This window comes from Gavialis gangeticus, unplaced genomic scaffold (assembly GCF_001723915.1).
Source record: "Gavialis gangeticus isolate Ggan-Ray unplaced genomic scaffold, GavGan_comp1, whole genome shotgun sequence".
NCBI lineage: Eukaryota > Metazoa > Chordata > Crocodylia > Gavialidae > Gavialis > Gavialis gangeticus.
Window position 1 is genome coordinate 15429301 of NW_017728991.1, and position 15792 is coordinate 15445092.

The 15792-nt window shown below is 44.2% G+C and overlaps 1 protein-coding gene across 5 annotated transcripts in view; it reads left to right on the forward strand.

The window, feature by feature from the left end:
• LOC109298117 (lethal(2) giant larvae protein homolog 2-like) overlaps window positions 1-15364 on the forward strand; it is a 32460-nt gene extending 17096 nt beyond the window's left edge. For 4 of the 5 annotated variants that reach the window (XM_019518274.1, XM_019518261.1, XM_019518282.1 and 1 more), the window contains exons 3-10: window positions 6768-6865; window positions 8373-8454; window positions 9907-10022; window positions 10605-10763; window positions 11742-11904; window positions 12083-12215; window positions 13184-13238; window positions 14427-15364. In XM_019518274.1, coding sequence (XP_019373819.1) covers window positions 6768-6865; window positions 8373-8454; window positions 9907-10022; window positions 10605-10763; window positions 11742-11904; window positions 12083-12215; window positions 13184-13238; window positions 14427-14604 — 984 coding nt within the window. In that variant the 3' untranslated portion in view covers window positions 14605-15364. The remainder of the gene's footprint in view (window positions 1-6767; window positions 6866-8372; window positions 8455-9906; window positions 10023-10604; window positions 10764-11741; window positions 11905-12082; window positions 12216-13183; window positions 13239-14426) is intronic. The other variant, XM_019518253.1, reaches the window with a different exon arrangement.
• Window positions 15365-15792: the final 428 nt, after the last annotated feature.

The window sequence follows — 15792 nt, forward strand, 5'->3', positions numbered from 1 at the left end:
TCTCCAAACCAACTGTATCTCCCTGTTGAGAGATGCTTTCTGTTTCTAGACCCAAATCTAGCTCTTTACAGAACTGGCATCCCATTGATCTTTCAGTATTGTCTCTGAAATTCAAGAGTTTCCATGTTGGGTAAACCTCTCTGACTGTTTAGCTGGTTTACCACTTGTGTATTAGGGTATAGCTCTGCTGGAACCAAATGTACCCACTTATGCCAGCTGTGAATATGCCTCATTAAAGAAATGACTGTTGCCAAACTTCAGACTCCCTGGATTTGGGATTTCAAATGTTGTAGAGTTCTGAGCAGGTTTCTCTCTGCTCTCCTTCCTCTTCCATCTGAACTCTGAAGAATGATCTTTTTGTTAGGTCTGAGGCCATCAAATTGTTCGTAAAGGACTGAGCAGGTGTCAGACCAGCGCTCTGTAACGGTGTGTGCTCTTGAAAGAATACCTTCCTGAATTCTGTAAGGATGACTTGGCTTTGCATACCTGTTTCTCTGTGTGACTAATAACTACACTTACATGTGTGTACCTGTTGCAAGAATCTGTTTTTAGCTTAATAGGTAGCACAAAGTGAAAGGTATGTGTTCTTGGCAATCTCTTAAGTTCATCCTGCTTTTAGAGGTAATATCTACTGCTTTTAGATCGGTCTCAAGTCCCACAGGGCAAACGTGTTCAGACTGGCATTGGCAGATTAGGTGATGGGTAACACATAGGTGAACCAGCCTGTCTAACAGCTGAATGTTTCCAAGCTAAGAGCATTTCACTTGATTCATGGCTGAGATGCGTTGTGCAGTGCTCTCTCTCCCCTCTCCACCCTTTCTGCTAATTGGCGTGACGAGTGCTTTACTTTAACTTACTGAATAAGCAGATACATAAATCCTTCTTTTAGGAAAAAAAATAATGAGGTTATTAGGTGCTAAAATGTTTTTTAATGCAAGTGCAGTTTCTCTTTTGCTTTGGCATACAATGATTAAGTGCAGAGAGCAGAAACAGTGAGCCTAACTTGCACAGCTTTCATTTGGGTTGCCATCTCCTTTTGTAGTAAATGTGGGTAATGTGCAAAAGTGCTTCTGACACTGGGTTTCTTTCTGCTGTGAACCTGAAATTTCTGCTGTCTGAGGAAATGAAAATGAAAGCTCTCAGGTGATTTAAATGAAACAAAGGTCTCCTTTGAGAAGAGGGTGACTTTGCTGTCACTTTGGTCCTTGGGAGAGTTTCTGATTTCCTAGATTCCACTAAAAGGTTGTATTGTACTCTCACCTTCCCTTTCCCTACAGGGAGTTCACCTGCTGAACAGGTGCAGGTGTAGGCTGCTTATATCTGGCTGATGAAAGGAATTGGTGGGGAGGGGTAGGAACGGCCAGCTCTCCAACTGTTGTTGTGCTTGTGATGTGTGGGTTGTTTTTTGTATGTGCGCTTATAAAATGCTTGTGCAAGGCAAAGCAGCAAGTGTGCGGTGTGCATGTGGTCACAGCAGTGCTGAAAACGAACCTGGCAGCAAACCTGCCACAGTGTTTGTGCCACTTGCCTACACCCAAAACAGGAAACGCCCAAGATGTCATTCATCACTGTGCTTATTCAGACATTTTCACTGTACCCAGCTTCCTCTCCTTTGTCTTTAGTCTGTCATTTGAATAGCAGGTGCCTCTTGAATTTGGAAAGCAGCAGGTACACCTAAGGTGCTGTGGTTTTTTCTGGGTTTTGTGTGTGTGTGTGTGTGTGTGTGTGTGTGTGTGTGTGTGTGTGTGTGTGTGTGTGTGTGTGTGTGTGTGTGTGTGTGTGTGTGTGTGTGTGTGTGTGTGTGTGTGTGTGTGTGTGTGTGTGTGTGTGTGTGTGTGTGTGTGTGTGTGTGTGTGTGTGTGTGTGTGTGTGTGTGTGTGTGTGTGTGTGTGTGTGTGTGTGTGTGTGTGTGTGTGTGTGTGTGTGTGTGTGTGTGTGTGTGTGTGTGTGTGTGTGTGTGTGTGTGTGTGTGTGTGTGTGTGTGTGTGTGTGTGTGTGTGTGTTTTTTGTTTTTAAATCTCAAACCCTGCAGCCAACTGTTTTGCAGTTCATGGTCATGGGGCAGGATAAGCCAGGGCCTTGAAATGCTCTGAGGCTTTTGTATCCCTACCTGGGGATGGAGATGGGGAGTTTCCCACATTTCTTTGCCCTTGGCCTTTGAGCTCCATTTTAAGTAATCTGCATTTAGAAACTGCCCAAAGTGATATGCTGATGGTTTTCCCCAGGTTTTATTTGAACTCTGGACTCCTGGGAGCTAATATTAAGCATGACAGATGATCCTATTGCTTTTTTTTTTTTTTTTTTTTGAAGAACCACACTTATAGCACTCTTAAGCCTTTTCTACATGGGTAGAAATCGGGGGAAAGTATAAAACTGATTTCTAGACTATGTGGAGCCAAGAACTGTGGCTCGGCTACAGGAGGACACTAATTGCTTTCATGCCTTTTTATAACTAACGTGAGTGCCTTATTTTAATAGTTTGAATTGCTTATGTGCCTGGTGACGGCTTATACTGACCCTAAAGTGTCAGAAATCCAGAGGAAATGCATTGAATACTGGTCTCTAGTGTGCTACTAATAGGAGTAGATTCATTTCTGTAGTAGTCTGTTTTTCTCTGCATGTGCTTATCTGCCATAGCAGAAACTGCATGCTCTGAGTTGTGGCCAAATGTTCCTGTACTTGGCTTCAAGTGAAGACTTTTTTTTAAAAGAGGTGGTAAATAGGAAAAACTCCCTTGAATCATGTGCAAAACTGACTCCAAGGATCCCAGAGTGACCTAAGTCATGTAGTGGAGTGTCTGGGGTTTGGTATCTAGGTTCTTTGTTGTTACAGGTTATGGATTTAAATGAGAATTTTAGAAAAGTCACTATCTTGAGAGACCACGTTTGAAGGAATCAAATCGCCTTAAACTGAAAGAAGCATTGTCAAATGCTCAACACCCCTACAGATCGTAAGGGACTGAGTCAGCCTTCGTTAGGATGGAGCAGTGCTTCTCTTTTTCCCTGTGGCTGTTTAACTGAAGCAAGCAATTCCGGGTTGGTAGAAAGCAATGTTAGGGACTCTCATCAGTATTCCAAATTTGATTTGATTTTTCCACCCCCACCCCCCAGCGGTTACTAAGCAAAATCTGGTCCTGTAGTAGGCTGAGACCTTCACTGCCAGACTTTCCCCCTTTGCTCTTACTCAGTTGCATACATTCTTTTCCTGGCAGCTCCAGCAAACTGCTTCTTTCCCTCCCCTCCAAAAAATTCCTTTTTGGCTTGTGATGGTGATTGTTTTAAATTCTCCCCTCCTGTCATGTAAATCCATACTGTTTTGTAGAGTCTCCTTTCTTTAAATAATCTAGGATGATAGTGGTACTAAAACTGATGAATGTGCACATGCGCACACACACACCCACACTTTCTTGTTTTCCCATATCCTGCAGCTCTTCAATTAGGATCCTAGGAACACAGGGCTGGGAAAGGACCTCAGGAGGTCATCCAGTCCAGCCCCCTGCTCAAGGCAGGATCATCCCTGACTACGCTGTCCCAGCCAAGTGTCTGTCTAGCTCGCTGTTGAAAACATGCAGGATGGAGATTGCACAACTTCTCTAGGTAGCCTGTTTCAGTGCTTGACCACCCTTGGAGTCAGAAAGTTCTTAATCTCCAAACTACGCTTCTGCTGCAGTTTGGTGCCCTTGCTCCTGGTCCTGTCTTATTGCACTATTTATTTAAAATAGTTTCAGCTTAAATAGGCGAGACAGGTCAGAATAGCACATTTAAAATGAGCTCAAATTAGGTCAGTTCAAAGGCCTGTCTTATCAGCATTCTGTTTTTATATGATGTAGTATTGAAGGGACTGTTGCCTTTGCTAGCATTTAATGGCTGAGCCATGAAGTAATCTTGCAGACTGGAAAATCCTTCAGGGTTTTGTCTCAACTGCTGTTCAATTCAAAACAACTTCATTGGCACACAAGTGTCATCCAAATGTACAAAAATAATCCTTAGGCACCTGTCAGAGCTCCACGTTATCTCTGCACTATGGGGCCTTGTAGAGTATGACTTGGGGTTTTATTATCTATGCTGGTGTCTTAGTTCGTTGTTAAGGCAGGTAGCTCCATAATGGAAACTACCTTTTTTCCTACGGCTAATCTAATCTGTGGAAAACTCTCTCATGTTCTTTTATAGTAGGCTAGAAATATTCTTGTACTGTGTTTTCAACCTTTCTCTTGCTGGTGGTGCATTCCCAATCGTACAGTGCAGAGAAACTCTCTCACTCGGGTTAATGTTGTGCCATGGAAAACTGCATAACTCCTCTGTCTTGAAGAGGGAACGTAGATTGGGAGTCAGTGCCTCAGTCTCTCACCTTTTTAGAAGTTTGAGGTTTTTATATCATTTCTCTGTTCATTTTCTATTGACGATGTTTAGCAAAGTCTGTCGGTTAGGATCATGTCTTAACTACAGTTTGCTGAACTAGAGGTAGTTAACCCACACATGCACTGGACATCCTATGCCATGACCTTACATGTGGCATTAGCAACCTGTCTCTAGACTAAGTTGAATGTGTACAGACTAGACGTGTGTCATTCAGGGACCATCTTGAACTGTTTTCTCTTCTCTTTTTGTAGTGCAGAAGATGCAGAATCTGAGTGGTCCCAAAGAGAATACATGTCCACTCTTTAAAGGGTTACTATCTAGTAGATATGAAAAGGTTAACATTGGTTTTCGTTAACAGCACACCCTCCGAGTCTAAGTCTGGGATTTTGACTATTGCCTTTTCCTGTCTCTTGTTTCAGTGGCTTATTGTCCTCTGATTGTGAGCTTCTCAAATAAGGAAAACTGATGACTTGCAGGATTGTCTATGTACAGTTTTTATGAACGTGGGTTGACTCGAGGGAACCGCGGCAGGCAGTGATTCAGCTGGTCATGTGGAGTGAGCTATACTCTGTGTTGTCATATGCTGAACAGTAGCAGGGGGTAGATGTTAAACCTCAGTGGTTCCCATTTAAACAGGTGCTGCTTTAGGACTGTAGAATGACTGCATCATACATGAGATGGCCGGGGAATGGGGAGAGCTAAATCTCCAGACTGGAGAGCAGAGCTCAGGTTTTGAGACCCCTGCAATGCGACCACACTGGGGTGCTGAGTGGGAGGCAGCTCAGGCAGACGAAAGAAACTTGAGCAAGGGCAAAGAAAGGAGCATGCTTTTGTAGCAGAGGAACCCCTCAACACTAGAACCAGCCCAAGAAGAAGGAAAATCTCTGCAGAAGAGACACCCCGTCGTTGCTGTGGGAAGAGTGGGTGGTGGAGTAGGGCGAAATACTGGAACGCCCAAAATGTTCAAGTAGTGAGAAAACAGAGGCATGAAAGGCAGATGCGTGGTTTAGCTCCACGTATTAGCAGAAGTAGAGTGACTCGGTGTTTGGAACAGTTTGCCAGCCTAGAACAAAATAAACTAGATCAGCAAAGGACTTTTGTCAGAATCGGGGCTATTTTAGTGTGTTTGTCTTCATACAAGTGTCTTTCCTGCCCTTTTTCCCCACTCCTACCACTTGCAAATGCTTTGGCTCTGCTAGCAGACCTCTTTTTAAGGTACAGCCAGCCTTCAAAAATTTGCTTGACTGAATTTTAAGGTGCCCACTCTTTCGGACTTTCCCTCTCAGCCTGGCTAGAAATAACTTCCTGTTCTCTAGCTGCTCAGCATCACCCTGGTTGATCGTAGAGCCTTAATTTCCTGGCCAGTGCTCTTTCGCTCCTTCGCTGTCTCTCTCTTTCCACCCCCCCACCCCCCAAGTTGAAGACCAACAAGTGACTACAGGAACTTCAGAGTCTATTCTGAGCTGTTTTTCAAACCACTCTGCTCATGCCCTGGTTGCAGACTGCACTATTAAGACTGGTTACCATGTAAACGCTCTTTATAGGTGAGATGCATTCAGTAACCTTACTGAAGATTATGTGGCTAGATAGTAAACATCAGCCACGCTAAATTTTTTGTTCTTGGCGTAGGCATGTATTTTATTACATGGGAGTCGAAAGCTAAACGAGCTGCTGTTTGTGCTGTTCTTCCTATGTATAATGGTTGACATCTGCTTATGAGTCCTCTTGAGATGGGCTGATATGGCTTGACAGGCTCCTAAATAGCAATAAAATCTGCTGTGCCTGTGCCACATCTGGGAATTGGTAACCAAGTCTACTAGGTTTCCCCGCTGCCCGTGTAGCAAATCTAGTCATGTTCCTTCGACAGTACAGCTAGTCCACTACGGGCACTTCCCATAAGGTTGCTGTACAAGAGGATCTTAAGCAGGCTGGTTTATTCCAAGGCCAAATTCTTTGAAAATAGAGTTGTCATTGCTACCCAGTTTTAAGCAGGAACTTCAGAGGGGTTCAGCATATGATTTGTGACATAAGCAAATGCATCTCACAGGAAGTAGTGGTGCTGAGAGGGTTGGTTGTGTGCAATGTGGAGAGTCTAAGGACTCTGTGCATATAGGGAGTTTGTAAAGCTTGGAAAGTCCAGTTAGGTCCTTGTTTTGCAGTGTTGCTTTGCCCTTTTTTGTTCAGCCTCTGCATATCTGTGCTGAACAGCAAGGGGATCTTGATAAGCAGGTTTGATGGAGCAAAGCTGAGCTAAGATAGTTCAGTCTGACCATCTTCTGGTTTAAAATATATTGTTCTTAAAAAAGGCTGTGTTTCATACTATCAAGTGACATCTGATTTTTAGCATCTGGTCACATCTCATACACGTGACCATGAAACATTCTTAATTATGTTTTCTTTTTCTACCAGACTGTAGAGCATGGATTTCCCCACCAGCCCAGTGCATTGGGGTACAGCTCTTCCCTTCATCTTATGGCCATTGGGACACGATCAGGAGCCATCAAACTGTATCCTTTTTAAAGATTTGAGCCAGACTTCCTTGCAGCATCAGGTTATGTTCTGTCTGAAGTAGAAAGTAGCATTTGCTTCAGAAATGGGTAAAGTATATGGAACAAGCTATTTTTTAAAAGATATTCTTATGTACGTGTGTAGTCATATAAGACATTTGTATGGAAGTGCTTAAAGAGCTGTAGCAACCAAATTTCTTTTAGCAAGAAATACCTTGGAGTTGAATGGAACTGAACCATGAGAGGCTTGCAAAACCAGCTTTTTCTCTCTTGCAAATACCCAATCGGTACTGTGCGAGTGGGGTATTATTTCTGAACAGTATCTTGATAAAACCAAGTTCTTGCCCTTTATACTACTGAGTCCAGAGCACCTGAACATTTGTTTTTCAAAAGGTGCTGAAAGATTAGAAAGCGTGACAGAAAATTTATCGCGCATCTCAATTTGTCAGAAACCTGTTGGCTTACATCTATCTGCCTAGAACGCTGGAATGGCAGAGTTTCTTGAATAAAATTTGGTCCTGTGGCCAAATGGGATCTAATTATTAGGAATGGGATCTAATTATTAGAAGTTAAGACTGGACAAATGCAGGCTAGAAATTAGGCGCAAAACTGTTAAGTGTGGGTAACTATGTGCCTCAGTAAATTGTTGTAACGTGGCGACTCCAACTGAAGTCTGATCAGGACTGTATATACAGCAACATGTTAAGCTGCAGTTCAAGCAGAAGTTGTGGGCTTAATGCAAAAATGATTACGTGAGGCTATTGACCCCTGTTACGTGAGGTCAGACTGAATTTCAGTGGTCCTTCTGGCCTCAGTCTAATCCCTCCTATCATAAATTCCAAGGCTGTCTAAATATCCTAGTGTGAGGAAAGGTGCCTCTTCAAGAGTACTGCATTAAAAGGTTGACGTTTAACCTATAAATGTGTTCAGTCTCCTGAACTAACATTCACCCTGGACCCTACAGTCCTTATGTATAGGATCAGAAATAAAATGGCTTGGCAACAGTTTCTTATATCCACCCTGGTAGCACATGCACGGACACAGAGGCTTTCAGAGGCGATTCCTGTGGCACGGGGCCAACTGCGCATGTAGGGAAGGAGGAGTCTTGCTCCATCCCAGAAAGGAAAAGTTGGAGCTGTTCATGCTCACTTAATCATTTCCAGCACTATTTGTGTTCAGTGAGGCTGAGCTCTGCATGCAGGCGTTAGCCATCTGTCTCCTGGTTACAAATTAGTTAAGCAGGGATTGTAGTGTCTGGGAAACCACTAAACATGTTTAAGGGAAAAAAGGGGTTGAAGCACCTTTTTTTCTGCTTATGCCTAAAGTGCCAGTTAAGCCTCCTGCGCAGGCTTCCTGCAGCTGCCTGCACGTGCACGGATTCAAAAAGCCTGCATGAGCAGTGCTCCCACTTGGTTTCTAACTCATGTTTTTCCATCTCATTTGCTAGCAAACTGCTAATCAAATGATTCTGGTTGTGGCTACTCTCGATCCTTAACCAGCTTCTCAGATATGGAGCCCCTGGAGTGGAGTTCATGGGCTTACATGAAGAAAATAACACTGTTTTGCAGATGCACTTTATACCAGGCCAGGTGAGTGGAATTTGCATTTCTCCAAGAGGCAAGTAAGCTACTTTTGAAAACCTGTTTGGTTTGAAACATACTGGAGTAGCTGACCTCTCCACAAAACCTGGACAGCTAGAAGCCGTAGCTCTATATAATGACTGCCCTAGTACTACCTGGTCTGTGACAGGCTTCCCCTTTCTAGTCCATCACGCCGTAAATTATATCTGTTGTTGTGAACACGTTAAAATTCATGTCTGTCGGGTCTCTTGATCTTGGCCAGCTTCTGGCCATAGTGGCAGCAAGATTAAGATAACAGTTGTTGCTGCCAAAGACCATCTGAAGAGACTTTCCATATTGCAGTCTGCCTCCCTGAAGTGGGATCAATCAATTTTTAACTCTGCAGAACATGGAGCACCATCTTCTTCAGCTGTTGTTCAGTAAGTTCCCTCCTTCCCCAGCTCAAAATGGCCTGGCTAATGTAGCCATTTCTAGGCTTCCTTCCTTTTCCTCTCTCGCAGTATGGCTCTTCCACTAAATGTGGGAAAGTAAAATTTCTTCAGTGCTTGGTGACTTTAAGCCAGAGGTCAGCAATGTTTTTTGGGTTAGAGTGCCAAAAACACCCACAACCTTGACTTGTAAGGTGTTGGTGTAGGTGCATGTGCCAAGCAAAATGCCTCCACAGGATAACCTGTCAGAGATTGCTGACCCCTGCTCTAATTGCTTCCTACCCTGACTGGCTGAGTGTACTGATCAGTCATTTTACAGCCTTCTATCCTGAATCTGCCAGTTTGGAGGCGTGACTGTTGTATTAGAGGGAGTTAACTCTCTGGCTAGATTTGGATGGCAGTTAAAACCTAAGTGATGTTAGCTGGAATGGAATACCCATGGGGAGTGTTGTACCAGGTGTGGCTTTGGCAGACAAAATGCTTGGATTTGAATGTGCAGCCGGCAGGGTTGGGCTCATAAAGGGCTTCTGACACAGCTCTTCAGAATGAAGTTGGACATGAAGAATGCAAGATGAATGGGATAGTAGAATACATCGGCAACTCCCAACGCAGGGGTGTGGAGAGGGGGTGTGTTCCAGCAAACCATGAGGAATGGAAATACTGTGTGCTTAGTTGCAGCATAGCTTTGAAACAGGTTGCATGACATAATCCTGCCTGCCTGAAAGTGCTATGGATATAGCATCTTTTAGGGGTCTTAAGCCTTTCTACCCTGCATGCTGGCATATCAGATACAGAAGCCAGGCTGCTAGGGCTTTTAAGCCTGAAGGCCACTGTGCTGTAGTTCAAAGGTTCCAAACTGTTTAGAGTCAGTGGAGCTCTGCCCTAACTTAGCTGAATATCTTACTGCCATAAATAACTGGCTGGGCCCTGAATCTGCCTTGGCTGAAATAGCTGCTGAGCAGCAGTGATTTATTGCTAGATGTATTGTGCTGTATTTAAATAGGATTCTTTCTTTGTGATTGCCTGTCCTTAGTGCCAGCTGGTGACACTGCTGGATGATAACAGTTTGCACCTCTGGAACCTGAAGCAGCGCAGTGGGACATCTGAGCTGCAAGAGGAACAACGCTTCACACTGCGAGGGCCCCCTGGGTAACGTGCTAGCATTGGCTTTATAAGCTGGTTTTGGGGTGGGTAGGAAGGAGGGGTAAGAAATGACTTTGGCCACCTGGTCCATGTCCGGCATTTACCAGTTTAAAGGCTTGACTTTTTTTTAAAAATTTAATTGAGTTAAATCTCTGTACATTTTTATAAGCCAGGTTTAAATGGATCAATTTGTTTTGGCTTATTCCTGTTTAATGAGCTTTAAGTTTTCTTATAAGGATTTGAATTGTTGACTGCATCCTTTTAAAATATGCTAATGGTTCCAGGTTGGGCAACTTATTTCCAGTGTTTTTGGGTAGCTAGGTCGGTTGTTTTGTCACTAATGCATGGAGCTTTCTGTTTATTACTGATGCATATAGGAGCCTTTTGGCAATTTTTATATTGAAGCTGGGATTCTTCAAAAAATCCTGGCTTGAAGCTCCATTCTCCCAGCAAAGTACTTACCAAAGCTGTTGTAAATGGTTAACGATGAAGCAGGTGCCAGCTCTCTCTCACTCGGGGCTCTTTGGAGTTGGCTCAACTCTAGCGGCTCGTCTTTGATAGTTTAATTGAATCTTCCTGCATCCATAGGTCTTCTCCAAGTGCTACCCAGATCACTGTTGTCCTTCCACATTCTGCTCGGGAAGTTTTGTACCTTGGTACAGAAAGTGGTAACATCTTTGTGGTGGAGCTCCCCTCCTTCAGAGTGCTGGAGGACAGGACCATCAGCTCTGAGGCAGTGCTGCAGTGGTAAGCAAATGGCTATACTGACCAATGGGATTTTCCACCTACAGTTGGGAGTGTAGTGTGGCGTATTTAAACAAATTCCTATTTTAGCTTGTACATTAGAGCCTACGTTGAAATTTGCAGCGTGCTTCAGTTGGATGCTGCTGAAGAAAATCCTCCTGCTTGACTGTCATGAAAGTGAATCAGTCTTGTCTTTAATCGGCCTGCATCAGACAAACAGTTGATCGCTTCTGTTCAGGAATAGCCCAAGGCTGCCACAGTATCGGTGGCATGGAAGTGTGGCAGCTTGTCTGTAAAAACTCTTGCCTTTCTAAAAGTGCTCACTCTCATGACTGTGGATATTATTTAACAACAAATAAATTCATTTTTGAGACTGTACTAATTTAACCCATTTGTATGTGTAGGCAGTGGGCAAAATTGCTAGCCTTCTTTATCTACTGAAACTTCGAATCAGCAGGACTACTAAAATGGGATACTTTAGGAAAATTTTGTCTTGCCTTTTTTTCGGTCTCCATAATTAACTTCTGACCTGGTAAAAAAAAATAAAAAAAAAAATTGGTTTTTATGGAATGCAGTGCTTCCAGAACTGGCCTCATACTTGGGCAGCTGGCCTTAAGGGCTTATCAGGTTCAGCTCATGGATCTGTGTCGCTACTTCCTTTTCCTTACTCTGGCAGAGGGACTGGACATGATGCAACTCTTTTCTCCCCACTTTTGGGGGCCTGTAGGAGACTGTTATACACCTCAGACTTCTTTCTGATCACAGGACTAGGTGTCTTTAGGCTTGGTAGTCCTAAAATAACTCTGCTTGATACCCCAGAAGATTCTCTGCTGTCTGAAGGATGCTTGGAAAGACGCAGTACTTGCTCTCATCATGTTTGAACATTTTTTTACTTTCCTGTGGCTCATTCTCATACCTGTGCTGTGGGCATTGCAGTTTTGCTCAACTGCACTACAAATCAACTTTCTCTGCTTCCCCTAGGGTGCCAGAGGATTACTCTAGCAGACGGCCGTGTGAATTGGTGGAAGCCATACAGGAGCATCCTAGAAACCCTAACCAGATTCTGATTGGGTACAGTCGGGGACTCATTATCCTCTGGGACCTGCAGAGTAACAAAGCAACACACCACTTCTTGGGCAGTCAGGTATGAATTCAGGTTGAAATCCATTGGAATAGGGGAGGGGAAACAGCCTCTCTCAAGAGGTCTCTCTAGGTGAGCAGATCCAGGGAGAGCCTGTCTAGTTTCTTGTTTCATTAAGATATTGGTTTGGGAGGGGTTAACAGTTCTCTGGAGTTCAGTAGTTCTGTCTCTTCCTTCCTAGCAATTGGAGAACGTCTTTTGGCAAAGAGACGGTCGTCAGTTTGTTAGCTGCCATTATGATGGAAGTTACGCCCAGTGGCCAGTATCCAATGATAACAGGCAGCCTGAACCCCTGGAAAGTAAAGTGCCTTATGGTCAGTATGCAACTATGGAAATATGTGCATGTGCTTCCCTTTACTGAGGCATGGGCTGGCTTTTGTTTTAACGATCTTCAGCTCATTTTGAGCCCTTGAAAGGTCTTTTGAATGCAGGTCTCCCTGGTAGGTACTTGCAATGCTTCACCACAGAGTTTTCTCCTTGGTGGACCATAAACCCTTCAACTGGCAACTGCTCAAATAGCGATGACACTGGATTTTGAAGGTTGTTGAAATTAGATATCTACTTTTCAGTCTGTACTGAACACAGAGGAAAAAGTCTGGGCACAAAAAGCCTGCCTTCTTAAGAAAGACGTTAATTATTTTTAGCTTTAGCACTTGCTGTGATTCAGATGTCCACTTCTACAGCAGGTTTCCCTTGACTTCTTCTGTAACTGATGAATTCACTGAATTCCTTTCAAGATCTTTTTGGTTTTTGAGCACTGAAGTAGTGCTTCCCATTAGCTGAAACTCTGAAGGGAGTGTCCTCTTCCTTCTGCTGTTAGAAAAGCTACATTGGTCTAACCTTGGTTTGCAAAACTCAGTATTGATTTTTTGATTAATGAGAATGTATTGATGGAAATGTGGAGGCATTTCTGGGGCTAAGATGACTTCTTCTGCAGTTTTTGTAGCCTCTGGTAGCCAGATATGCTCAATGGTACTTTCATCAGCAGTGAATTCGGAACTTCCATTTGAGCGCCAGCCTTGTTTGCACTGAGTGGTATTCTTGGATTGCTGGAAATGGCACTTTCTAGGGGAAGTGCAGTGTTTGTCACAACTCAGCCGAGTAAGGTGGAATTGCTTCACATGCTGTAACTACTGTGGCCATAATCAGTGCGATTTTTTTTTTTTATGAACAGTGCCAACTACAGAACAATAATTGAAACAGGCCTTCAATTTCCAGTTGTTTTCACCTATTTACACACTTCAAGATAAACCTTTCACTTGTGGTAACTTTCTCATCCTAGGTCCCTTCCCTTGCAAGGCCATTTCCAAGATTTACTGGCAGGTGACAAAAAATGGGTAGGTTCTGGGTTGTTCATCTCCTGTGCATGGTGGGTGGGAGAAATCCTTGGGACACAAGTTATTGCGATCTGTTGCTGGCAATGCTGACCTCACACAGGCAGCTTATTTAGAATAACACTAGGCAGCAAGAAAACTTCTATCATATTAATTCAGCTCATTGGGGTGAAGTTGCATGTTATGCTTAAGCCATACTAAGAGCACTTTAAAATATGAGCATCTGCCTGTTAAAGCTCCTTAACTCATGCTAAGTGTCCTCTGAGCATCTCAGTTATGCCACATCAGGTGAGGGTTAACTGGGCCATGCTACCTAGCTGCCGGTAGGCTACTTTCAGTGTGTCCCATGGAGATGAAATGAGCAATTTGCAGTCCTCCAGTATCCCAGGATGTACCACGTCCAATATTTTGCCTCTGCCCTACTGGTAGAGCATAGGTGTAGTGTTTCCTAGCCATGTCCCTATTCACCAACCCTCTAGCAGGAAGTCAGAGCTGTGAAGGCAAAAAACGGTACTAATCCATAACATGTGAACTCTAAAATTGCTTAGCATTCCACAGATTTCATAGAACCATAAAAAAGTAGGGCTGGAAGGGACCCTGAGAGGTCATCTAGTCCAACCCCATGCCTGACATGGGATCATTCCCATCTAAACCATCCCATACAAATCCATTGTCCTACCTATTGGACCAAGGGTGGGCAAAATGGCAGATCTGGCCAGTGGCCAGACTCCATTTCTCAGCAGCCCCTGCCTGCATTGCTGCAGCCAGTTTCCATGGAGACTCCAGGAGCAGCGGAGCCACGAGGGTACTGGGCCAGGGTTTCTATAGAGACAGGCCCAAGCAGTGCTGGCAGTGTGTGGGTGTGGCTGGGTGGGGAGCTGCTCTGGAGCTGAGGCTGGGATTTTGTGGCAGTGACCGTGTGGTCCAGAGCTGGGGCCTGCCTGGGTGAGGAGCTGCTGTCATGGCCCTGCCTCTCCTGGGGTCTCTCTGGAAATCGGCCACAGCAACACAGGCAGGGGCTGCTGGGAAATGGAGTCCTCTGCAGGCTGAATCTGGTCTGTAGGCTGGACTTTGCCTGCCCCTGTATTAGACAAACTGAATGATTGAAGTGTAATGCGTAACTTCACCTTAGACTCAAACTACTTCATTGCAAACCTATGGAGTAAACTCAACTCTGTCTGTCTTTTTAAGGCTTCCGTACATTATATTCCAAGGAGGGATGCCCCGAGCTAGCTATGGTGATCGGCACAGCATCTCTGTTATCCATGGCAGCCAACAGATTGCCTTTGACTTCACGTCACGGGTGATAGACTTCTTTGTCATCTCTAATGCAGATCCTGCTGCAGGTATGTGCCAAGAGGGACTTTAACCCTTGAAGGGTTGAAATTTGTTTTTTACGTGAAAACTCCATGTATAACGAAATAGCAACCTAAATGGAGATGAAAGAATGTTTTATTGAGTTTAATTGTTCAGGCACTTGCAAATGTATGAAAGATGCCTTTATAGGTTAATGTGGAATGCTGGTGGCAGTGAGTCAGCTACAAACTTCACACGTACCCACTAAAATTAAACTGCTTGTCTTAATGTACTAACTAGGAATATAAACGCTCAAGTTATTCATGCTGGCTCATGAAACTGAGAGGCTGGATATTGGGCATAACAAAGCAACAAGATTCACTTTTGAATATTGGTTTTAAGCCCAGCACATCAAAGGGGGCTATAATTAAAAGAAACAATCTCACTGGGCGTGAGTGGCATTCTTTAATTACTGTCTGTGGATTTATGACATGGAGCTCCAAGTGGTATATGAATAAAGGGTGAGTTTGGAATGAAGGTCAGTGTGCAGTGTATTTAATTTATTCTATGGCTAACATGAATGTTTACGTTTTTAATAACTGTAGAAACAACTCGGTACTATTGCTTACTCAGCCCCATTCACACATGTATCTGCTTCTATTCCTGCTTCCACTATTGGGCTTTTCTCATTCTCACAACCTCTTCAATCACTTCCTTTTACCTGTTTCTCAGTTGTTAGGGAACCTGCTCAACTGTGGCTTCCAGCACATCTGCCCTCTAGGTTTTTTCTGGTGATCTGACTTTTAAGATAGCTGACCACTTGGTTATTTCAGGTTGGAGAAGCATGCATCCGTAGTGATGGAGTAATAAGTGGGGATCCAGGTTTTCTGTTTCCCATGGAAGAACAGAGTAAACTACGGATTTTACTGGAGGCAAATGTGGATTTCTCATTTTACCAGAGATACCCATGGATTTTGCAGTTTTGTGATGAGCCCTCTGCAGGCTGGCAGAATACCAGCCTGCAGGGGGCTGGGAGGGAGTGGGAGGAGAGCAGTCAGGAAGGGGGCACTATATGCATGTACATGACCCCAGGCAGCTTGGATAGTAGCTCCTGCAGGTAAGTTGAGGGAGAGGGGATTGAGGCCTCCATAGGGAGGGAGAGAGTTGGGCAGGACTGGGGTTGCTGCCCAGCTGGGCAGGGGGGAGCAGGAAGGGGCCATGGTCAGCTCTGGGGGGGGAGGGGGAGCATTCCTATGCAACT